This window comes from Bos indicus x Bos taurus, chromosome 28 (genome assembly GCF_003369695.1).
Source record: "Bos indicus x Bos taurus breed Angus x Brahman F1 hybrid chromosome 28, Bos_hybrid_MaternalHap_v2.0, whole genome shotgun sequence".
NCBI lineage: Eukaryota > Metazoa > Chordata > Mammalia > Artiodactyla > Bovidae > Bos > Bos indicus x Bos taurus.
The window spans coordinates 35,866,205-35,889,784 of record NC_040103.1 but is presented as its reverse complement, the minus strand read 5'-3'; the positions used below and the strand labels follow the sequence as shown (position 1 = coordinate 35,889,784).

Sequence of the window (23,580 nt, the reverse complement as noted above, 5' to 3'; positions counted from 1 at the left end):
GGCAGGGGCTAATGGTGAGCCTGGAGTGAAGAGAGGGAGCCAGGTCACTCAGGGGCCTGTATGTCTATCGAGAGGCAGAACCTTATCCTAGACTGAAAACTTGCAAACTGATCAAGTCTACACCTCACTCTGGCCCACAGTATAGAGGCTAAGAGGAGGGCTGTTGTGGGCAGCCAATGAGAGAGAAGACAAACGGGTTTTGTGAATGGTAAAGTGCAGCACCCATATACAGTGCCCTCCCCAGCAGGGTCTCGAGTACCGCACAACTCAGCAGCCTGCCTGCTTCAGATGTGCCCTCGCTCACAGGCGCCCCAGTCCATAGCCGTGGCTGGCACATCACTGCATGGCAACTACCTGAAATGTGGGTGGAACCCTTGCTTCTCATCTGCAGTTGCTACTACCTTTGGGGCTGCTCATGCTTAATGCAGGTCCAGAGGCCCAGTGGGGCTCCAGCACAACCCAAAGCATCCTCTCACAGGACAGGGAGGAGGGGCACGGGGCACCGTGCTGGAGCCACTGAGCTGCACTCGCGAGGGAGGGAGGAACGGAGTGTCTTCGCTGCACCCTGCCCTCTGTCCGTGCCATCAGGGTCCCCAGGCAGTCCTCTGTGCAGCCTTGGAGCCCTGCATAAAAGACAGACGCCCAGGCTAATGGGATAGGATGCTCACAGAACAAGGGTTTCAAGCCCCTGACCCTCATCACATCAGTACACATTTTAAAGAATGCAGCCTGATATTATCAACTTTTCCATCTCCCAGGAGGCCAGGGCTCAGGCCTTTGGTTACTCCCAGCCACCTACCTCGCTTGACCTTGGGGGGCCTGAGGCCCTCGACCTGGGCCAGGGCCTCCCAAGCCTCACGCTCCCTCCAGCGTCTCAGCTGCTCCTCACGCATTTTGTAGAAGAGGATGTGCTTCTGCACATCGCTGAGCTCAGCGAGGAGCTCGGGGTCGATGTACATGTCATGCAGGATCTGCTGAAGCATGGCCGCGCCTGGGATGCGCACGCCAGCAGGACACCCCAGGCCACTCCTCACCCCGGGCTCCTCACGCCACAGCCACTCCCAGAGCCCCTTCTCCGTGCAGCATTGTCACTCTGCCACAGCTCCCAGCTGACGACGAACTCATCTCCTCTGCTCGGGACAACAACAGGGATCAGGCAGCTAGAAGGAAAGAGGCAGCCAAGACCTGCAATGGCAATCCGGCGCCTGGAACAGTCTAGTCCTTCTGTTGGGTCCCCAAGAGGCTGGGTCGTGGCCTCCCCTGGGCTCTCAGATGATGGAAGAGTCAAAGCCTCCAGCTCTGCGGGCAATGCCCAGGCCTGGCCCTGCCTGGCCCAGCAGGTGTCGAGTGATCTGTTAGTGGAAGGTAACGATGACACCAGCTGTATCAATGACACTGCCCCAGCCAACCAGGAACCGATCTTTCCTCCAAAGGTAAGAGGAGGAGGAGGAGGCAGGTTTGCCAATGAATTCCATGTCTTTTGAGTCAACATCAAACAGGCCAGAGGAGCCAGCCAGGAGCTTCTCGGCTGCTGTCTTTCCCTTTAGTTGCTCCATCATTGCCAGTCTTTCTCTTTTCCAGGACGTTGGCCTACTAAGATAATGCTTCTAACACTCTGCCTTGGAGGAAAAGAGATCTGCCCTTCTTTCTGGCTTGCAGTTAAGGAAGAAAGCCAAATGGAATCAGTAGGGACACCGGAGGGGCTTGATCACAGGATTCAAGGACATGAAGGAGGCAGATATCCTCTCCCTTTCCCCTGGAATGGGCTGGCTCAGTCTGGGGTCAATTGTGGTCACTGCTGGTCCTTTTGTTGTTGTTGTTGCAAGTATCTGGACATGATCACAAACAATACAAGTGTGTTTTCTCTGTGCTCTCCATGCCCTGAATGTGAAGCGCCCTGGACAGAGGGGGATGTTGCTTTCTGCTTGGAGGGAGCTCATCTGTCTTTGGCCATGAGGATGGATAGTGTTGCTCATGCAACAGATCCGAAGTTCACCCCAACAAGCACTCAGAGCTACTCCCAGCTGCCCCTGTGTTCAGACAAGGAAACAGGTTCAGAGAAGGTAAGAGACTTGTCTCTGGCTACCCACTCCATAGGCTGCCACCTGGGGACTTCATCTAATTTTCAAATTTGACATCCACTAGATACTATGAATATTTTGATGGTTTGTAGCCTGAGCAGGAGAAAACAGAGTTTGGCACTATGGCCTGGGACGGATGGTAACCTTCACATCCTCTTCCCTCCCCAAGAGGACTAAAGGTGGATCAGGCACCCCAGAGTGATGGAACCCAGGTGTGAGTGGGTGCTCATTATGCCCAGGGGGTCACAGGAAGTATGGAGGGCCAGGCTGCCCCACCCCCAGGTCTGGCTGGCCTGTCCCAGTAGGACCCAGACTATGGAGGCCCCACACACAGGCTCCTGCCATGCAGCGCTGTAGTTCTGGATGCCAGCCACCCTCTTCTCTCTCCTCCCCATTCAGGGAGGGCAGAGAGCGTGCACAATACAGGGCTGCTGGGACGGGCCGGTTGCCATCGGCAAGAGGTCTGGTCCTCTGGCCAGGGCGGTGATAGTGTCATCCTTGTGGGAGTGATATGTTTGAGAGAGGGTGGGTGGTAGCCAAATGGGAAGGACGACGCTAGCGCCCCGTTTTGTGTTCCAGCGGGCAAAGAGCTCCCTGGCTATCCCAGGTCAGTGGGGCAGGAGGCCGAGCGTGGAGCGCGGCCGGGGCGCGGGCTGGATCGGGTTTCCGGAAGGACGTGCTAGGGCCGGCGCGGGTGGGTGTTGCCTGGCCCCGCTCCCCGCTCCACCTCCCGCCTGGCTTCCGCCCGCCGGTCGCGGTCCCAGGGCGAGGGAGGCCGCTAGACTCGGCCTGGAGCGCCCCCTGACGGCCAATCGGAGTGGGCGCGCCTGCCCGTGGGAGAGCCAGAGGGAGAGCCAGCAGCTAGCACCGGCCAAGCGCGCCGGACGCCCCGGGATCTGTGCGCAGGTGGACCCCTTCCCGCCGCTGGCGCGCTGCGCCGGTACACGACGGCGGTCCAGAGCCCGGACGCCAAGGCGGCGGCAGCGCAGAGCAAAGGAGCCTGTGGCAGTTCCTGCCGAGATAGCGCCCAGCGACTGGAAACGAACCAGGTGAGGAGTCCCAGGGGTATTTACACATGGCCTTTTACCGCCTTCCAACTGGTTTTATTTTGTTTTCATTTTTCATCGGCTGATGTGATGTGTTTAACTTTGCATGCTAACGCAGTTCCCTCTGGGGGCAGGGTGCACGCAGGCAATGTTCTTACGAAAGTAACTGGAAACCACCCGAATGTCCCTCAGTGGGGTGGGGAGTGGCCTAATGAGGAACACTGACACTTGTCACAAAGAATGGAGTCTATATGTCTGCTTTGGCCGAGGAAAATGTCCAGCGCAGAAAAATGGAAAGGTGACAGAGTATTGTGCATGGTGCAATCCATTTGTAAAATTCTATGTTTGATTGTTTTCGTATAAACGAAGGAAGAATATGAAAGAAGACACACATGGTTCCTTGCTTTCTTGTTGGAAGGGGGAGGAAGCCCACTTTAGTCCGTCCTGTATTGTTTTATATAGTGAGTAAGATATATAATTCCTGTGAGTGAAATAAATATATTTGAGAAGTGCTGAAATGTGCCCCCAAGAAAACTGGCCTCTGGACACGGGACAGGACATGCACAGTCTTGCCCACACTGGCACCCACCCCCAAAGAGGGACATGCAGACAAAGCCAGACCTTCCTAGCAGGAAGGCTAGAACCTTGGCAGGGATAATCCTTCCTGTCACCAGAGGTTCCTAAGCTGCATAAGGACTTGGAGACATTTCTCTGAGACAGAAGAGCAGGAGGTTGGGAGAAGTCAGCGGACTCTGGCCAAAGTCTCTGAGGGAGGTGATGAGGACTGTAGCAGCATGGCCCGTGGGGACCAAGGGCACAAGAGAGGGCATTTCCTTATCCCAGAGTTTCCTATCAGGCATCTGCTTACATCTAAAGTCATTTTAAAGTGTAGATCACGTCATTCCTCTACTTGAAACCCTGCAGTGGCTCCTGTTTCACTCAGAGTCCAAGGCTTACAGAATCTGCCTCCTCCCAGCCACCCCTCCCACCTCCGCAAAGTCCCTGTAAACCACCACTCCCATTCTCACCTTTCCACAAATACACACTCCCTCCCTTATACTGGCTGTTCCCTCTGCCCAGGTCTCAGCTAGCTCCTTCAGCCCCTTCAAGTCTTTGCTCAAATTTTTAGCCCCTCTATATTCCCAATCCTTCCTTGGTTGCGTGTATGCTCAGTCGTGTCCGACTCTTTGTGACCCCATGGACTGTGGCCTACCAGGCTCCTCTGTCCATGAGATTTTCCAGTTAACAATACTGGAGTGGGTTGCCACTTCCTCCTCCAGGAGATCTTCCCAACCCAGAGATTGAACCAGTGTCTACTGCATCTCCTGCATTGCAGATGGAAACTTTACTGCTCAGCCACCGGGGAAGCCTCCCTTATTCTGCTCTATTTATTCCTGTATCACTTACTCTGTAAAAGACTATTTTACAGTTGGTTTGGTGTTGTCTCTCTCTCCCTACTTGTAACAAGCATCACAAGGGCAGGTGCTTTGCTGATCCCTGGTGCTGAGAGCTCTGCTGGGTGTGCAGCAGGTGCTGGATAAACACTGTAGCTGCTAGAAATGAGAATGGATGATGGAACATTCATGTGGGAATCGACCAGAGGCTGTGTAAACGCTGCAGAACAGGGCTCTGAGGAGATGCTATTGGAGATTCATACCTGGAAGTCGCGGGCAGATGGGCTAAGTCTCTGGGGCATTAGGTGGACTGGCCACTTGCCCTGGCTATCCCCCCAGGCCCTGACCACAGGGCTCCCTTAAAGGCAGGGTCAAGTCATGGTCAGAGAACCTCATCATCTTGACTTCAGGCAGCCCTGCTGCTGCTGCTGCCCCGAGCCCCACGTAAAGACGGACTGCGGGAAGGCCTTCCTTACATTCTCCTCCCACCTCCCTGGCACGCAGTCACTTGGGGAAACTGGTCCCAAGAGCACATTTAAGATCTTATCTGGTCTCTGTTTTGTGATCCAAAGGCTCAGTGACAGTCTAGAGGAATTTCTGCTTTGTTACCTGTTAAGCTCCCCTGAAAAATCATGGCCATAAAAATCAATAGTGTCCCTGTATGAGTGCAACAGCCACTTAAAAGACATCCAGTTCACAATAGGAACCAGATATGAAACACTGCGAATAAATTTAACAAACATTGTGTGGACCTATGTGAAAAAAAGTGAATATCCTCGCTGAGAGCACACTGAGGATTTAAGTCGGTATAATGGCACCCCACTCCAGTACTCTTGCCTGGAAAATCCCATGGGCAGAGGAGCCTGGTGGGCTGCTGTCTATGGGGTCGCACAGAGTCGGACACGACTGAAGCGGCTTAGCAGCAGCAGCAGCAGCAGGGACACACTGCATTCACAATTGAAAAGGTGCAGTACCGTAACATGTTCACTCCACCTCTGTATTAATTAGCCTTCAAGATGGTTCTCGATGATCCCGGACACCTGGTATCTGTGACTTTGGGTGGTCTCTCTCACACATACTAGGGTCATCTGTGTGATCAATAATAGCATGCACCAGAAGTGATCATCTGTCACTTCTGAGATTAGGTTATAAAAGATTTTTCTGCTTCCTCCTCGGGTTCTCTCCCTTCCTCTCTCTCTTTTCTTCTCTCTCTCTCAGCATTCACTCTGGGGACACCATGTTACAAAACCTACATGTCAAGGAACTGAAGTCTCCTGCCAACAGTTACGTGAGTGGCAGAGGATCTGGTCAGATAAGACTGCAGCCCCAGCCAACAGTTTCACTGCCACCTGACGAGAGATCCTGAGCTAGCATCCCCCAGCCAAGCTGGTCCTAGTTTCCTGACCCTCAGACAGGATGTAAGATGTATAAGTGCTATTTCAAGCTGCTGAACTTTGGGGTAATGTGTCATGCAGCGAAGCATAACTAATACAATCTCAAATAATTCATCCATTTCTAGAATTTCAAGCCAAACCTGAAATTTAACTGGTATGTGGGCAAGACACTTTGATAAAGTGTTTCCCAAGTTAGCCAAATGAATGAACAGATGAGAACAGTCTAGAAAATACAGTGGAATGTTGAACTCTATACTGCCAGTATTCAGACTTCTAAAACAAACATTTCAGTTCTGACACACTCACAAAAAACCAGATAGATCGAAATAAGAAAGCCCAGTTGCCGTTGTTTAATCACTAAGCTGTGTCTGACTCTTTTGCAACCCCATGAACTGCAGCCCGCCAGGTTCTTCTGTCCATGGGGTTTTCCAGGCAGGAATACCAGACTGGGTTGCCATTTCCTTCTCCAGGGGATCCTCCCAACCCAGGGATCAAACCACTGTCTCCTGCATTGCAGGTGGATTCTTTACCACTGAGCCACCAGGGAAACCGGAGAAAGCCCATACTCAGATCCAAATACATATGTCATTATTTAGAATGTGATCCAATTGACACTTAATAACGGGGTGAGGGAGAGGATGGATATTTATTCAATAATCAGAGCTGGGATAATTAGCTAGATCCTTGCCTGTTACCTGTGATTGTACCAGAATCGCCCTCAGTGGTCATGACCTTAGGGGTTCTGTGACATACAAAAGAATAACTACTGCATCATTAGTCATAATCGTGGGAAATTTCAAAATAACAGATGGATTCAATAAAAGGGGCTTAGATTAATAAATCATGGTGAGTCTATAGAATGAAATACTATACAGATATTAGAACTGACATTGAGCATATCTGTTGGCATAAATGTAATCGTGATATATTACTAGTGGGGAAAAGCATGTGTAGGATGCTCCCAGTCTAATGTATCAGGAAAAAGAGTATTTTAAACCCTAGTGCCTTCTAAAGAGAGTAAACAGGTCCTAATAAAAGGAAAGGCCCAGGGTCTTCCCTAGTGCTCCAGCTGTTAAAACTTCATCTGCCCATGCAGGGGACATGGGTTTGATCCCTGGTCCAGAAACTAGGATCCCACATGCCGCAGGGCAGCTAAGCACATGAGCCATAACTACTGAAGCGGACGTGCCTAGAGCCTGTTCCCTGCAACAAGAGAAGGCACCGCAGTGAGAAAGCCGAGCACCACAGCTAGAGAGCAGCTTCTGCTCTCCACAACTAGAGGAAGCGCCTGCACGCAACTCAAATCCAGCACGCACAAAAATAAATAAGTAAATCCAAAAAAAAAAAAAAGGAACGGCCCATGAACTTCTGGAAACCATGCCAGGTTTATATATGCACATTTGGGAGGCCAAGCTGTGGTGAGCTGAGTTGCTCCAGGACTGAAAACCAGGATCTCTGAGCCCAGAGGAGGCAGGGGAAGAAGCAAAGGGACGGCTGCACACCTGAGAAGGTGGACCACTCTGCCCCAGATCTTCATCAGAATGATTTAACTCACAAAACGCTTGCTGTGAGATTTATTTAAAAGAGGAAAAAAAGTGAACTTTAATTCTGCCAGGACAGAGGAGGGACAAAAAGGAACCATTAAGGGACATAGCAGTGGGAGGCCTGTGGGCCCGAGTGCCAGGTATTAACAGAGTTCATGAGGAGGGCTTGGGGCTTTCCCCACCATGGAATTGCTGGGGTCAGAGTACATGGTGGAGTACAGGTTGAGGACACCAATGCTGATGTTAAATAAAAAGCACAGACACACACATTTGTGATTCTAGCTTCAGAGCCCAGGGTTGCAGGCAGCCAGACCTGACCTTCCAGTGGCTCAGAGCTTAAGTAATCAGGTCTCTGCACAAGGCTTTGATCAGCATTCAGTGGGTGCGGTAAGTTATGTCAGAGCCACATGGCCAGGCTCACAGTAGGTGGCAGTGGGAGTTGTTTCCTGCTCCTTAATATGGGACTGAGTTCCTCACTAACTTGGTGAATCAACATACTAGGTGGGGCTGGTGGGTGTTGGGAGCTAATTCTATGTCCCCAGACTCCTTCTGGTTTACAGGAAAAGTCCTGAGTTCTCCACAGGTGTGTTTCCTGAGCCTGGGACCGATACGCAAAACAAGGAGAAATCAGCTGATTTTCTACTACAGTTCGAACTTGTGGCTGCAGCACTCGAGGAGTCTGGGAACGGGCCAGCGTTCCAAGAGGCGGAGACACTGATGGAGAGAAAACACGGGGCAGTGTGAAGTCTGGTCCTGTCCCCATGCCCCATGCCTCTCTGAGAGTACCCCACCCTCCTCCCTGTTATCACAGTCCCCTTCTGCTTCACCTCCTCTCCGTTAAGGTCATCATGACCCGTATGTTACTTGGCTAGTCCTGCATTTGTCTTGCCAAGGATGCCGCAGGGGTGAACTGGACATGACACTAAGGACCTCGGCCAGACCCTCTCTAAGGGCCGTTTCTGATGGCCCATTTCCCACTGGAGGTCCCTCCTCGGCTCCGCTCTCTCTTTGACGGCAGCCATCCCCCCTTCCTGCTGCCCAGCCCCCCTTTCATCACCTCCCCAGGAAACCAGTGACACAGCAAAAAAAAAGGTGGTTTCCAGAGATGGTCCTCGGCTCACCGGATGCCGAGTCCTTTGGGCTGCACACCGCTCGTACAGCAGGGAGCTCTGGGTCTTCAGGTGGAGGGAGTATTGAGCGGGCTGCCCCCTCTCCATCACAGACAGACAGCCTACGCTTATCTGCATTCCCCCTCCCTAAACCTCTCCAGGAGCCCTGGTCCTGCTAATTGGAAAACGCTTGACTCCATCCGAATCCCCCTGGAACCAGGCCACTCAGCACAAGTATAACAGATTGACTGTGTCAGCCCAGGACTGATTCTTATTAACTCAAAGGGCAGGAGGCGACTCTGAGACCGCAGATGGCAAACAGGCTTGTGCTATGGGCAGCCGCCCACACAGACCTCCCCAGGTCCCCTGGCACCTACTAAAGACCATGCATCAGCCAGGCCTGCCTGCTGCCCCTCTCAGCTGCAGAGTCACCTCCAAACCACAGGCCTGGCCCCACCAGGCCCCTAGGCCATCCCGCCCAGTGGAGAGGAGCAGCAGTGCCCTCACCCTATAAGCACCTGAGAACTCCAGGGAGCCCTGGGCTCCCATCCGGGCCTGGAAGAGCGAGCCGAGATCACTGCCAATACTTCCTGCATGCCCACCATGAAGCCACAGGCACTGTGCTAAGGCCTTTCTTCTCCTAACTTCTTTAATTTTCAGAATAAGATTATGAGGCAGACAGTTTTATTATTCCAAGGCCAATTTTGTTGTCAAAGTCGACAGCTGCTAATGATCCAGGACCTAAACCTAAGTCTTAGTGAGCCCTAACAGGTTCCTGCCCTTCCATCCTCCACCTCCACCCTCTGGGGTCTTGTTCTGAGCCAAACAGTCCTTCTGGGGCCATGCAGTGGTGTCTCACCTCCCCAGTGGTCACCCCTGGTGGGTATGGACAAGAGTACGTGTGCCTCCTGCTCCCCGCCACCATCTGCCCACAAACCACATCTGTCCCTGTGGGATCCCACATACTATTCAGCTTGAAGAGGCGCCTGCTACCTCCAGGCTGCTTTTCAGAGCAGTGAGAAGGCTGAGCAGAGGCTGTGAGCTAGGCAAACAACCCCCCACAGGCTGGGTTCTCAGTTCCCTACAAAGGGGGATTCCAGCCCCAATCCTCACTTCCCCAAGCTGTGGGACTTAGGGTAAAGTCGGCTGGTGTCCTTCAATATCTAGCCTCGCCTCTTCTTCCTGGGCGTACAGAGAGACCTTGAGCTGGCAGCCTGACGTGGCTTCAGATGATGGAACATGGGCACGAGTGATGTGCAAGCATCCAGGCCTCTTTCCTAAGATTCTCCCTCACTGGGTCCTCACCCTCTTCCCTGCTCCAGCCACCAGCTGACTAGACTGCTGCTGCTACTGCTAAGTCACTTCAGTCGTGTCCGACTCTGTGTGACCCCATAGACAGCAGCCCACCAGGCTCCCCCTGTCCCTGGGATTCTCCAGGCTAGAACACTGGAGTGGGTTGCCATTTCCTTCTCCAATGCATGAAAGTGAAAATTGAAAGTGAAGTCGCTCAGTCGTGTCCGACCCTCAGCGACTGACCCCATGGACTGCAGCCTTCCAGGCTCCTCCGTCCATGGAATTTTCCAGGCAGGAGTACTGGAAGGGGGTGCCATTGCCTTCTCCAATGCTGACTCTAATGCAGTGGTCTTCTAACTTGAACCTGTGTTAGAATCACCAAGTGAAAGTGAAAGTGTTAGTTGCTCAGTCATGTCCAACTCTTTGCAACCCCCCGTCCATGGATTTCTCCAGGCAAAAATACTGGAGTGGGTAGCCATTCCCTTTTCCAGGGGATCTTCCTGACTCAGGGATCAAACCTGGGTCTCCTGCATTGCAGGCAGATTCTTTACCGTCTGAGTCATCAGGGAAGCCCCAGAATCACCAAAGGGCTGGTTACAACAGTGACAGCTGAGCTCTATTCCTGAGTTTCTGTTACCACAGGCCCAGAGTGGGACCACAGAATTTGCATGTTTAACGAGTTCCCAAGTGATACCACAGCTGCTGGTCTAGGAGGTCACACATAGAGAATCATCGCACTGTTGCTGAAGCTGCAGTGTTATTATCAGTATCCCCACTTTACAGAGGAAATGGTCCCCAGTTCTGTCTGTTTCACTGGCACTGTGCTGCCTCCACACTAGACCACATCAGTGTGTGGCCCCCACATCGGCCCCTTCTATGTACACTGATTGTGTCCTGTGAGTTGGTGTCTTCAGACAGGGTGAGAACAGTCCTTGTAGTGGACATCCTGGGCTATAAACCCAGTTCTGCTACTCAACATGCGTGGCACCCGTGTGTTAAGCTTCCTCTAATGTCAAACATACCTCACCTGCCCAGCAGTGTTGCCCAAAGTAGGTTTTTTAATGAGGCTATCTGACTGTTGCCCTTGAGCAGCAGATACTTGGAACAGAAGGAACGAATATTGGTCCTAGATGAGCCCATTCCAGCCTCACTCCTGAGAACCACGTGGACGTTCACCAGTATTGCTGCCTCCAAGGCCAGTGACTGACACTTGTCCCCGTACAGTTTGGGGATTGAGGAAGGTGCAGGGTGGAATATAGAAAGAGAAAACAAAAACACAGTCGAAAACTTTTAATGCACACCTTGGCCAGGCGTAAGAATTGTGTTGCCCGGAGGAAGGAGGGGAGTTCACCAGCCAGGGACTGGGCCCCCACACCCCAGTTTCTTAGAACATCCTTACAGATTCTCTTTTATATGAGAATCCTGCAAAGACCCCCCCACCCCCTGCAGCTTCCAAGAATTGTTTTAAGATCCGCAGAGAGGGGAGGAAAGCTCACTTCAAAATGCAGTTATGCTTGGAAAGAGATTCAGATACACGTGAGATGTCTAACTTTTAGAAGAGGTGACCGGATGTTCTGTTGACTGGAGGAGCCAATTTCATCCTCAGGGCCCTGGTGATCCCACATTCCTGGATCATCCCTCCAGGAGCTCTCAAATCCAGGCTGTGGCCTGGATTTAGCTAATGGGCAATAGTCCCCTCAGCTTAGATGGGCGAGACTGGAAGGGTAACTTGGGATGTGACTGAGATTTACAATTGGAGGAACGAAGACAAATCCTACATGTCTGCAGGAGCGGGTGACCCCGTGGGCCTAAAGCGGCTTTGCTGACAGTGGGCTCTCTGGGCAGCAGACCTGAGCCATCCAGTCCCCACTGAGAAGGCAGCCAGTGCCCTTAGGACCCCTCTGATAGTGGCTGACCCTGACCAAGGGCACCTAGGAGACACCCTCATCCCCCGGCTCCACTTCACAGTGAGAAGTTGGCTCCTTTGGACTCCCTGAATGGGTCCTATTTTTTTTAAAAGTGAGCTCTGCCAGAGTAACAAGAAGTGGAAGGAAATTTGGAATAAGCAAGAGATTGTGGGTGGAAAACTCTGCATGGTTTAGAGAACAGCCTTCAGTTATCTGATCCTGATTCTCAAATGTCATTGCCTTTGAGCTGTTTTACAACTCTTTAAGTTGTAGTTAATGCAAAATACTTCTTGTCTATGGACATGCATATAGTATATTTGCATGATCCTTCAGGAAAGGGGAATGACCATTGACCCTTTCCCCCTGAAAAAAAGCCAGTCTCAACATTTGCTTTACTCTTTTTAGATTTATAGTCCACTGCAATTTCTCCTTTGAACTGCTTGTTAATCTTGCCAGATCCATTGTTTAATTAATGAGTTAAATCTTTCGCATGTGCTTAACATGTAGATGAGTGATGCCGCATTTTTGAAAAATAATCTGACAAAATACACAGGAAAGAGAGCCTCTCAGGGATGAGAAGAGTTGCCATGCAGTGCAAACCTCCCCGGCAGCCCCATCCATATCACCCCCAACAGGAGGTGTCCAGCCTGGGTTTGCCTACCTCTAGCAACAGGGTGCTCAGTCCCTCCCAGAGGTCAGTTCTCCACATGTATGATCATAGCTGTGCTGACTTTTAAAAGTAGAACAAAGCAAGAACAGATCTAAAACTAAAAAGAAAACACAGCCCTCCTCCCAGCCCCAGCTGATAATGACTGCTTGGACCCCCAAAATCACCTACAAACAAAACTTGCAACCCCGGGCTCCCTGCAAAGGCACAGTAAGGCTGAAATGGCTCGGCGGTGAGGGCTAGGAGAGAGGGGATGATGTGACCCAGAAGAAGGTGCCGCCACGAGGTGGAGCCCGAAGGTGAGACTGCTGGGCTCATGTGCCTTAGAACAGTCTTAAGACACTGTTAACCAGCTGCCCTCCTGACCTTAGGGCTATAAATAAAATCCGAAAGGTCTTGGAAATGAAGATTTCCTCCTGGGGACCTGGGCTAGTACAGCAGGACTTCCAGCACCTGTAGTGCATGCGTGCGCATACACACGTATATACACCCACATGCATGTGTGCCTCCAGAACTGCATGCACATGTCTTACACACATACACGCACATGCCTCCAGGACTGCATGCGTGTCTCACACACACACACACATGCATCCAGGACTGCATGCATGTCTCACACACACACACATGCCTCCAGGACTGCATGCGTGTCTTACACACGTACACACACATGCCTCCAGGACTGCATGCACATGTCTTACACACATGCCTCCAGGACTGCATGCGTCTCTCACACACACACACGAGTGCCTCCAGTCCTGCTGCAGCCATCCTGCATCAAGGTTGGACACACTCGCTTGTCAAGGTGGGAGGTGCACGGACCACCTCCTGGCCTTGGCTTCAGGCCTGCTCCAGGCCCCTCCGCTGGACTCAGCCCCTCACTCTGAGGCCTAGGGTGGGTCCCAGCACTTCTCTCATCTCTGTTCTCCCTGCCTGGAATGGAACCAAATATGGTCTCCAACCATAGGAGCCTTCCCATCCCATCCAAACACGTCATCCTGCTAGTTTCAGAGCATCTATTCAGGTTCTTCTTTCTCGTCCAAGCTCCTTTAACCCAGGTTCCTTCCCCAGTCTCCCCCAGATCATCCCTTCAGGAGCTCTTGAAGGCAGGCTGTGGCCCCCTGCTGGCCCCCTTGGCCGGAGAGGAACACTGCTTCCTCTGGGGGCTTCAGTAGCTACGTCTCAGGCTGTGTTGGTTTCTGGCAGGATCCACACTCCCGGCAAGAAGAAACCCGTCTTCTGCCTCCCCACCACCATGACATAGAAAGCAAACAGACCCTGAACCTCAAATACCGGCTGAGCCCCCAACAGACCTAAACCTTGTTCCTAAAAGGAACAAGCCTTTCCTGTGCGCTGGAGATCCAGGGCCACCCTGAGGTTGCCAGGGAGGGAGCTGCAGAGCTGGATCCCAGCTCTGGCTGGGAGCTTGAGCTGTTTCCCATAACCCAGGCAGCTGAGCCTGGTGGGGACTGGTAGTTAGATAGAATTCAATAATTGCATTAGCAGTAGTTGTGAGGGGTGCCTACTAAGTAATCCATCTAAACCTATGTTAAAATGCTTAGATGAGCCACCTCATCTCATTTAAACCTTGAAACAACCTCATGTTGGAGGTGTGTTTCACAAAAAACACCCAAAGTGGTTAAATAACTTTCCAAAGGCTACAGGCTAGTGAGCAGTAGGTGGCTGGGCAGCTGATAGCACCTTTCAAGTTTACCTTGCTGTCTCTCCTCTACACAAACTCATCAGATTCTCCCAGAAACCTTGTGAAATCAAGACCTCAAATTATTTCCACCTGAGAAATGAAGAAACTGAGGCAGTGAGGTATTTGCTTGGGGTGTTTGTTTTCAAGCCCGAGCTCCTGCACAAGCCTTAATCTAGAGCAGAGAGCCTGGTACTGCAAAGGATCAATGGCAACCCCACTCAGTCTCCACGGGAATACACCCTCACAGAGCCAAGACCGCCCCCGCTTCCCCACCTACCCTGGGTTCACTGTCTAGTTTTGCCTCTGGCACATAGCTGCCTGTCTGGGGAAGTGGCCAAACCAATAGGCTGAGCTCATCAGGGTGATCTGCCCTTCTCCAGGAGGGGGTCGACCCAGCAGTCAGGCAGTGAGCCATCTGGACCCCAAAGCCCCATTGCAGGCTTGTCTGCCGGGCTCTGCAGCTCCCTCCCTGGCAACCTCAGAGCGGCCCTGGATCTCCAGCGCACATGTCCTCATTTGTACACAAGGATGCCATTCAAACCACTCCTTTCTCACAGGACCAGCTGTCTCCGAAGGCAAAGGTGGATTGCAGGGCCACCTTGCTCAGCCTCCCTGTGGAAGCTGTGCTGTCGCAGGTCACAGGCTCCTGGAGGACACGTCACCCATCCCCTGCCCACCACCCCTCACCCCAGAACTAGCCCGTACATCCCAGGTGCTCAGGCCACCCTTACCACTCAACAGCCTGGCAGCACAGGAACACTCCAGCCCTGAGTAGCTGCTCATTATGATGGCAGCCCACCTCCCTGGAGAATTTCTTTAAAATGTTTTCCTTACAAAAACCTTCTTGGAAGTAATTCTAATAATAAGATATAGTGGGGTTCTTAATAGCCCTTGTAAGAACAAAACACCCTGTAACCAAAATGTTCATCCACAGGAGTGTAATAGGGGTGATTGGCAGCCTTTCCCATGTCCGTCTCTTCTACAGGAGTCTGGTTCCCCCACCACGGCATTTCAGTGGGATGAACACACACAGGGGGCTGCTGGGGGGATCCCCTAAATGGCTTTACCACCATGCCGTCCTCTTCAGCGGCTCCAGGTGGTTCATGGTGGGGTCTTCCCTCCCTCTGCCTTGGGTGATGAGAACACCGTGACAGGTGGAGCAGACAGGAAAGGAAACCAGATCCTCAGTGCTGGCATCACTGAGTCACTCAGATCAAACCCTGAAACTCACCCCACCTCTGGACTTTCCAGGTTCAGGAGCCAAAAACCTCCCTTCATTGTTTCGGTCAGTTTGAACTGGGTTTTCTTTTACCTGTGACTGTGAACACAATCCCCATTCTAAAACTAGGTTCATTCACTCATGACAGTCCTTCAGTGGACTGTGATAATGCATTGTGGATGGGTATTTGGCCGCGGAGAAATATTTCTGAGATATAGTTAAGTAGAATTAATTGCAAAACACAATTCTCGTTTGTGTGGAAAAGATACTTGAATATGCATGCACATTTCCGAGGAGGGTACTTTGTGGTGGATGTCACTGGGGAACAGAACATGTACTTATTACTTTATACTCTGTGCGTGGACTGTCTCGACTTATACTGAAAAAAGAGAGAAAGATTAGTTTAAAAGTCACTTGAGGTGATAGAGTCTTAGGTGATAATTTAATTTGGTAGTTATTAAACCATGCTTTTGAAGCCACTGCTGGCATACAAAATGCAGAGCATGGCAAGAAAACTGAGGAAGAGAGAACTCTCCCAGACCTTTGTGAGGCAGACTTCCTCCTTCTCCAAAGCTGGAATCTCTAAAACTGGCAAGTTCACCAGAACAGTATCCATTTGAATCCCAAAGTTGTATCACAGTCGCCGTATTATAGTGCCCATGTCGGCTTGTCCTGAGGTGCCCTGGAGATCCTAAAAGGGTTCTGAGAATGAGTATATCTTTACTGTAGTCTTTGAGGGCTTCCCTGGTGGCTCAGATGTTAAAGAATCCACCTGCAATGCAGGAGACCTGGGTTTGATCCCTGGTTTGGGAAGATCCCCTGGAGAAGAGAATGGCTACCCACTCCAGTACTCTTGCCTGGAGAATCCCACAGACAGAGGATCCTGGTGGGCTACAATCCATAGGGCCGCAAAGAGTCAGACAGAATTGAGCGACTAACACTTGGGTTTCCCTGGTGGCTCAGATTGGAAAGAATCTGCCTGCAATGCAGGAGACCTGGGTTTGAGGAGGATAAACCAGGTCTTGCTGAGTTTACAGGAGCTAAAAGTGTACAGTTCTCTGCATCTCTGGAGAGAGCACCCAGATGAAGGAGAACGGTGCTGCAGGAGGCCCAGTCTGCCCTGGAAGGCTGGGCAGCATCCTCTTGGATGGCAGGCGAGCACATGCCAGGGCCTGTACCAAGGTGGGTCCCTGGGGACAGGTTACCACAGTTTGGGGACAGACAGCCTACAAACCCTGTGGATGAGCCTGGAGCTAGAAAACACCCACCCAAGGTCATACAGCCACTCCACTCACCCAGACAGCTGAGGGCACTGGACCCAGAGGTGACCTGGCTGAGCTCCGGACACCTGGGCAGAAGGATGTCCTGGGACCACTGCAATATCTCCTCCCCTTTTTTGCAGTCCACACTCTGAGCTTGCCAGCCAAGAGGCAATTGGGTGGTCCCCACTGCCGAGACTCACTCCTTCCTCTGCTGGCTCTGACCCAGCCTCCTGTTCTGAGGAGCTCTCTCCCCCTGTGTCCCTGAGATTGCAATGGCCTACACTCCCAGACATGCCCATTACTGCCCAAGTAGTATCTCTGGGAGAGAAAGCTATGCCTGATTTCTCACTGCCCACTAGGCTTGCTCTGGTCATGGAGGGGAGTGAGGCTGCTGCTCATGAAGGTAAGTAAGCTACCCAGACGGCAGCTCTGGTCATGAAAGGGAGTGAGCCTGCGGCTCAAAACCAGGGCCTCTAGCCCAGGGTGGGACAGAGGTCCTTTGGGATGATGTCATGCTCTCCCAAAGGCCCCCCAAACTCAACCAGGCACCCAGATCCAGGTACAGAGCTAGGGATCTTCACTGACTTTCTCCGGATGGTTGTCAACCTGCCACAGAGCCCAGTAACTGGATCCTCCTCAGGAAAGTGATCCTTCTCACAGCCTTGCCCTTGGTGCTGGTTTTCCTCAGCAGGCACCAATCAGTGGTTCAGAAGCAAGGTTCACAGGCACCAAATCTCCTTCAGGGGCAAGGCTCCCAGAGTTTCAATCCACCTCTTCCAAATCTCCACTGGTAACTTACCTTTCTTGTGTTTTGGACACAAAAATGTTTCCTCCAGAGCTGATCTGGGGACTGAATCAGCTTTTAACTGTTAGGTACTCTGAGTACTTCCTTTGTTCCAGGAAGTTCTGGATCCATTCATTTTTCTTGTTATTCATGTGGGGAAACCTAGTCCAGCCCAGCACCAGCACAGACGGCTTTCCTGCCCCACCCGGCTTTCCTGCCCCACCCGCAGCCCTGCCCTGGGGTCAAAGGAGCCCAAGGAGACTGGTGCATGCACAGGTGCAGCGAGAGGTGGGACAAGGGTGGGCAGGAGGGGGCCAGGCACCTGGGAGCTTGGGCAGCAGAAGCAGAGGACTTTGAGGATGGGGTGGTCTGGGGCTTCAGGAGCCACAGGGAACAAGAGAGAGGCACTGAGTCTGGTGACTGGGCTGAGCGGCTTCCAGGCGAGTGAGAAAAGCAGTGGGTAGTGGCGGGAGGTGGACAGTGCCAGACAAGCAGCTTCCTGGGAAGGAAAGCTGGAGCAGGGCAGCACAGAGCTGGGTAGGCAAGCTTTCTGGGAGGTGGGTATGTGGGATGGGACAAGAAGGAGAGCAACTGGGAAAAATAATAGCATGGCAGTTCCAGGAGGAGGAGGTGGACAGGAGTCACAGGAAGGATAAGCAAAGACCCTGAAACTTTCAAGCAAGAGTGTATGGGGTGGGGGGGAGGTGGGGCAGGAGGGGACGTGCAGAGGCACAGGCTGGCCTATGTGGTCTGAGAGGACAGGGAGTGGCTGGGGGCTCAGGGGAGGCTGGGCAGGGCGTGACCAGGAGGCTGCACTGTGGCTCTGCGGAGAGTCCAGAGCGTTGGAGATGCCATGTCAGCACTCCTTAGCCTGCATTTCTCTTCTACCCTCAGCACAACTCAGAGTCAGAAGAGATGGCTGAAAGTGGTCAGCAAGTTCTGTAAAATAAGAAACAAACCCAACTCTAAAAAGTCACAGGTAGGTAGACTTCACCCTGAACTGGGCTGGGACCTGTAAAGATATTTACAAGGGGTCACCAGGTCCACCTGAATAGACGGAACGGCAGAGCTGTCGAGGAGCAGCTGCGGTGCACACACACCAGCAGGGAGAGCCTGCGGACACTGACTCCCCTAGGGCGGGCTGGATCAGACATACTGGCGAGGCAGGCACAGCCGCTAACCCTCTCCACACGTGGGCCAGCAGGTCTGGGGGACACAGCTCACGCAGTCTCAGATTCCAGCCCAGTGTTCCCAGGCTCTTTTGCTTGGACCTTACCACCTGGGGCTATATGCTTATGACCTAAAATAACATTGCCTCTGGGCCTACAGAGTCAAAGTCCCTGTGCTTACAGCTGAGCAAGCCAGCTTGCTGTATCGTAACCTCCAATCACTGAAAGTGGCACATGGAATCTAAAAAAAAAAAAAAATCACCTGATGAAATTTATTTCAGATTGTGTCAACCGGCTACCTTCCTGTGGTGCTTACTCACACCCAATCCCACTGGTTCCCTTGGCAACCAAGTTTACCACTGAGGTGCTTAATGCCATCTTGCTATGACCCCAAACAAAAACAATCAAAGCAACAGCATTAATATAAAGATATATTCCATAAAAGAGTTTGGCAGTCAAAGAAAAGCATCACACTTCCTAAAAACACAAGCATTCTTCTTCCTCTAGTCTACAGAGAAAACTGTAAAAAACAACAAAACCAACATCATCAACAAACACCGGCATGTACACTTCGGCGAGTGAGTGAAGGTAGCGCTCATTCCTGAACGAGGAGGACAGAACTGGCAGGACAAGATCCAGAGAGGCGTTAGAGTGTAGCCCAGCCAAAGCGGCACAGACATCCCAGCTTCCCCCGGGAAGTTATTCAGGACATCAGACAGACTTCATTTCCAAAAGCAGGCCCCCAATAAACCCTGACACGAAGGGTGGACACAATGACCACAGATATCCCCTTCAGGGGTTGGAGGGTCACCACGAAAGTCTTCAACGAAATATATGAGCCTCTATCCAGCTACAGGCTGGGGTCCATGGCTCAGCCCAGGGGCTGGCTACAGGGCTTCTCTGTCCAAGGAGAGGCAAAAAAATGCCAGGCCGGCCAGCCGGCCCTTTGCATGCAGCCTGGAGAGGAGCCCTGGCCAAAGGTCTCCGGCTGGCTGTCTCTGGCTAGGGTTCCCTGGCTTTGCGGTAGAGAAGGGTCAGGATTCAAGTTCCGGGTAACAGTTTCAGTAGCACCAAGACCAGAAGACAGTGAGGCCAAGTGGGGAGGGGAGTGACGGTATGCGTGTCAGGGGCACGTAGACAAAGGGGGAGTATGTGAGTGCAGCTAGGTGATGAGGGATGATAAGGAGAAGCTGATGGAGTTGGTTTGAGAGACACTCAAGGGAACTGAAAGGGATGGCGTCAGTCCCAGACACCGCGTAAGGCTGTTGAGAGAATGCCAGAGGAAATGAAGACGTGGTGTGAGAACATTCTTACCCCTATAAATAAACTATTTACACACTTTAGGAAAAGGAGAGCTGACGCTCAAGAGGAAAGCCACGCCCCCCGCCCCCCCCCCCGCCCCCCGTGCCATCAGGGCATAATGCTGTTAGGCTGGAGCAGTTCCCGTCCTGGGGGGCTGGAGGGGACAGGGGACGAGGCACTCCCGTGGCACCAGCCACGTGCTGGCTCAGGCTTACTTCACTTGGATGTGGCTGAGGATCCCCGCCCACACCCCCAATGTGTGCAGACACCGCAGGCCCCGCTGGCACTCGGAGGTCCACAGAAGATGGGGCTGCCCCTGAGGCCAGCACCAACCACATGTGCGATGGAGGCCAGGGTGCAGCCACCAGAGCAGTCGGTCCCTCAGTCACTTCCCCCACTTAAAAACGGAGCCTCTGACTCTGGGCGGACCCCCGTGGGGGTGTCAGTCACAAGTCTCTGCGGGTTAGAGGGGGCCCCTCGGTCTTCAGCACCGGCAAGCAGAAACAGAGGTCACATCACGCGGATGCCGAAGGCGGGGTGCCGGCTCTGGCCAGGTGCTTCTGCTTCTCTCCCTGTGGACATGACGCTAATGCTGGAGAAGGGCTGCTGCCTCCACGGTGTGGCTCAGCTCCGCTTGCCTGCCTCTGGCTCCTCAGAAGTGGTGGCCTGCCTTCACCGCCTCAATGTCTGAGATCAGGGTCCTCGCCAGGAAGATGCCAAATATCTGGAAACAAAGGGCAGCAGAGGCAGCGGCCATCAGCATCGGGGCCCAGAGGGCATGCTGGAGAGGGTACCCCACACTGCCCATCACCCCCACACCTGCCCACAGAGACTGAGGACAGAAAGCAGCAACCGGGCACACACCAAAGGAGACCAACCCACAGTTAAGACAGAGGAGCCTGGGGTCTGCTTTGCCATGTCCCAAGAGCCTGGAAGGGGCAAACTGCAGCACCACAGAAGCACAAGGGATGCTCTGGCCTGCCTGCAACATGACCCTGCATATCCCAGACCGCAAACCACAACACGCTTTGTGTGCTGGGTGAAACTGGAAATGACAGGGTCAGTGACTGGTTCTGATTCCCAAAATAACAAATCTTGAACATTTCCCATAAACCTGGATTCTACAATAAATACGCCCTGGCCTGTGCTGATGTCTGAAGCTACACTCTGACCTCAGTGGCTGGGATAACCGTGTGGGAAGAATGATGTTTTTCTACCAAGAACAGACTAATGTGAACTCGGTGACCTGAGGAAATTGGCTTTTTCCCCAGTTTTAAGTTCTTGTTGTGGTTGGTATTTGATGAGCCACTCCTTCTTAAGTCTGAGTTCTTGCCTGCTTTGCAAGTAAGTTTTTTTGTTTCCTTTTCCCGTTGCGCCTGTCTCTCGGCTTTCCTCTGAGATCAACCAGCCACGGAGCAAAGGAGGGAAAAGGGCATGGACAGCTGGTGACCCCGAGTCCACGTCAGTGACCCTCCTTCCAGGAAAGGTCAGAGCTGTACATTTTCTAAACGGTGTGTTTTTCCACAGAGCAGCAGCCTCAGTTGCTTCAGAAGTTGCTCACAAGGCTGCTGGCTTCTCCTCCAAGCCCTGGGTAGTACTGAAAAACCCCTGGTTTCTCTGATTCACTGAATTCTCGACTTTCCCTAGCTAGTTCTTCTCCTGGCAGACACTAGCCAGCCTGCTCACCCCTGGCCTCGGGGACTAGCCCGAGCCACTAGCGTCTTTCCCCGTGTGAAATCTGACTCAAGGGGACAGGTGTGGTTATAAGCGGGGAGGAAGCCACACGGGCAGTGGGAACAGACCTGCAGCAGGGAGATGGCGATGAAGACGCCAGCCACGATGTAGATGTTCCGCGGGAGCCAGCTCTCCAGCGCCTGGATGCAGCCTTTCGTGAAGATGGACTCGTCCCATTTGCTCTTCAGCTGCAGGGAGACACGACACTGCCCTGAGCCTGTGACACGCAGGCTGTCCCCACGTTGGTTTTCTAGTGGGCTCCCGCCAAGGGCAGGGCAAAGGTTGGTGGGGAATGAGGGATCTGAGAGGGAGATGCCGAGGACAGATGGACAGACAGAACTCTCCAGAAGTACATCAGCTGGCATTGGCCTCTGCCCCTCCCTGGACAGTCTGCCTAAGTAAAGGCTCCCTCACTGTGATCTTTAACTTTTTCTGTGAGGGTCTCCACAGATTTCAAGATCAACACACTCCACAGCCCGTATCTGGAGAAAGGGGAGCAGGCTGGGAGGTGCGGGGGAAAGATGTGCCTCAAAGAGAGAAACTGGGAGAAGAGGGTTCAGCGTCTTCTGAGTCAGCAGAGGGAAGGGAAGGAGCTTCTCAGGTCGTGTCCCCTAGCCCATGGGAGACCGGTTCCAGGAAGCAGAGCCTGCATAAGCAGACACAAGCCGGCCGGCTCTTTCTAATCCTGACCCCAAGTGGAAGCTCAGGAAGCACAAAGGGATGGGCCACAGCCGGTTCCTATGTCCCCACCCACCTCCCCACACAGCAACCAGCTCCGGCCCCCCTCCCCTATCAGCATCACTCATGAAACACTGACAGAACATTCATTTGTTAGCGGTGTTAGGAGCTGAATTATGTCCCCCTAAAATTTGTATGTTGAAGTCCTAACCCCCAAGACCTCAGAGTGTGTCTGTACTTGGAGACAGGCTTGTAAAGAAGAAGTAAATACATTAAAATGAGGTCACTGGAGTGGGCCCTAATCCAGTATGACTGGGGTCCCCTAAGAAGAGGTTAGGACATAGAGAGAGAAGCCCATTTGAGGACACAGGGAGGAGAAGATATCATCTGAGCCAAGGAGACAGGATTCAGAAGGGAGCAACCCTACTGGCGCCTTGATCCCAGACTTTTAACCTCCAGAACTGTGAGAAAATAAACCTCTGTTCCCCACAGCCCGAGCGCTTTGTTATGGCAGCCCTAGTGACTAATACAAATGGTGACAAAATTCATTAACTGGAGAGGCTGATGCTGACACGGGCCCATCCCTGTCAAGGGGAGCTCACTGCAGAGGGAGCTGAGGTTTCCCAAACAGGAGGGTCACATCCCCAGTGTCCACGACCAATAGGAGGGGTGTCTGCAGGTTCCCTGAGATCCCTCTCTTTCAGACCAGCTGTCATTCACAGCAGCAGAGGCCATCAGAGCAAGGGCTGGGTGAGGCCTCACCTCTTCACATCCGAGTGGAGCCTGAAGAAGCCCTTAGAGGGCTGAGCCCCACTCCTGCCCTGCCACCACTGTCTCCACTCGGCAGCTGGACCAAGACATATGCTCCTGCAGCTCCATCCTGGACCCCTAGATAACAGATACCTCCTAGGATTCCAAGGAGCCTCTTCTCCAACATATAGCCTTTGTTCTCCCAAACTTCCACCTGACCTCTTTCCACTCATGTAGCAACTGCTAGATTTTGGGATTGCAGTTCACAGAGTTTGAAATCACAGGCATCATTGTTCTCGGGAGGATGTGTGCATGAACATGTGTGTGCTGGTTCCAAGCTTGCCTGGTTCCCAGCTTAGGTGGCACCTCTGGCTCCTTAAGTCTCCCCTGGGTTTCCCATCCAATTTGCACTTGTGCTAAATCAGGGAGTCAGACCCTGGGGAATAGACCTAAAGAATTCAAAATTCATATGCAATATGGGGGCTCTCACCTGAGTCCTGACGTCATAGCCACACTGTGTGTTCACAACTTTTTGCTGTTAGAAA

The 23,580-nt window shown here is 52.5% G+C and overlaps 2 protein-coding genes across 2 annotated transcripts in view; both read right to left on the bottom strand.

The window, feature by feature from the left end:
- Window positions 1-2,019, bottom strand: part of SH2D4B (SH2 domain containing 4B) — an 84,853-nt gene extending 82,834 nt beyond the window's left edge. Inside the window, exon 1 of the mRNA XM_027530951.1 lies at window positions 786-2,019. Coding sequence (XP_027386752.1) covers window positions 786-983 — 198 coding nt within the window. The 5' untranslated portion in view covers window positions 984-2,019. The remainder of the gene's footprint in view (window positions 1-785) is intronic.
- A 16,963-nt stretch (window positions 2,020-18,982) lies between these two features.
- The window catches only part of TSPAN14 (tetraspanin 14), a 57,806-nt gene continuing 53,208 nt past the window's right edge, over window positions 18,983-23,580 (bottom strand). Inside the window, exons 7-9 of the mRNA XM_027530496.1 lie at window positions 23,526-23,570; window positions 21,676-21,795; window positions 18,983-20,597 (exon numbers count right to left, since the gene is read on the bottom strand). Coding sequence (XP_027386297.1) covers window positions 20,526-20,597; window positions 21,676-21,795; window positions 23,526-23,570 — 237 coding nt within the window. The 3' untranslated portion in view covers window positions 18,983-20,525. The remainder of the gene's footprint in view (window positions 20,598-21,675; window positions 21,796-23,525; window positions 23,571-23,580) is intronic.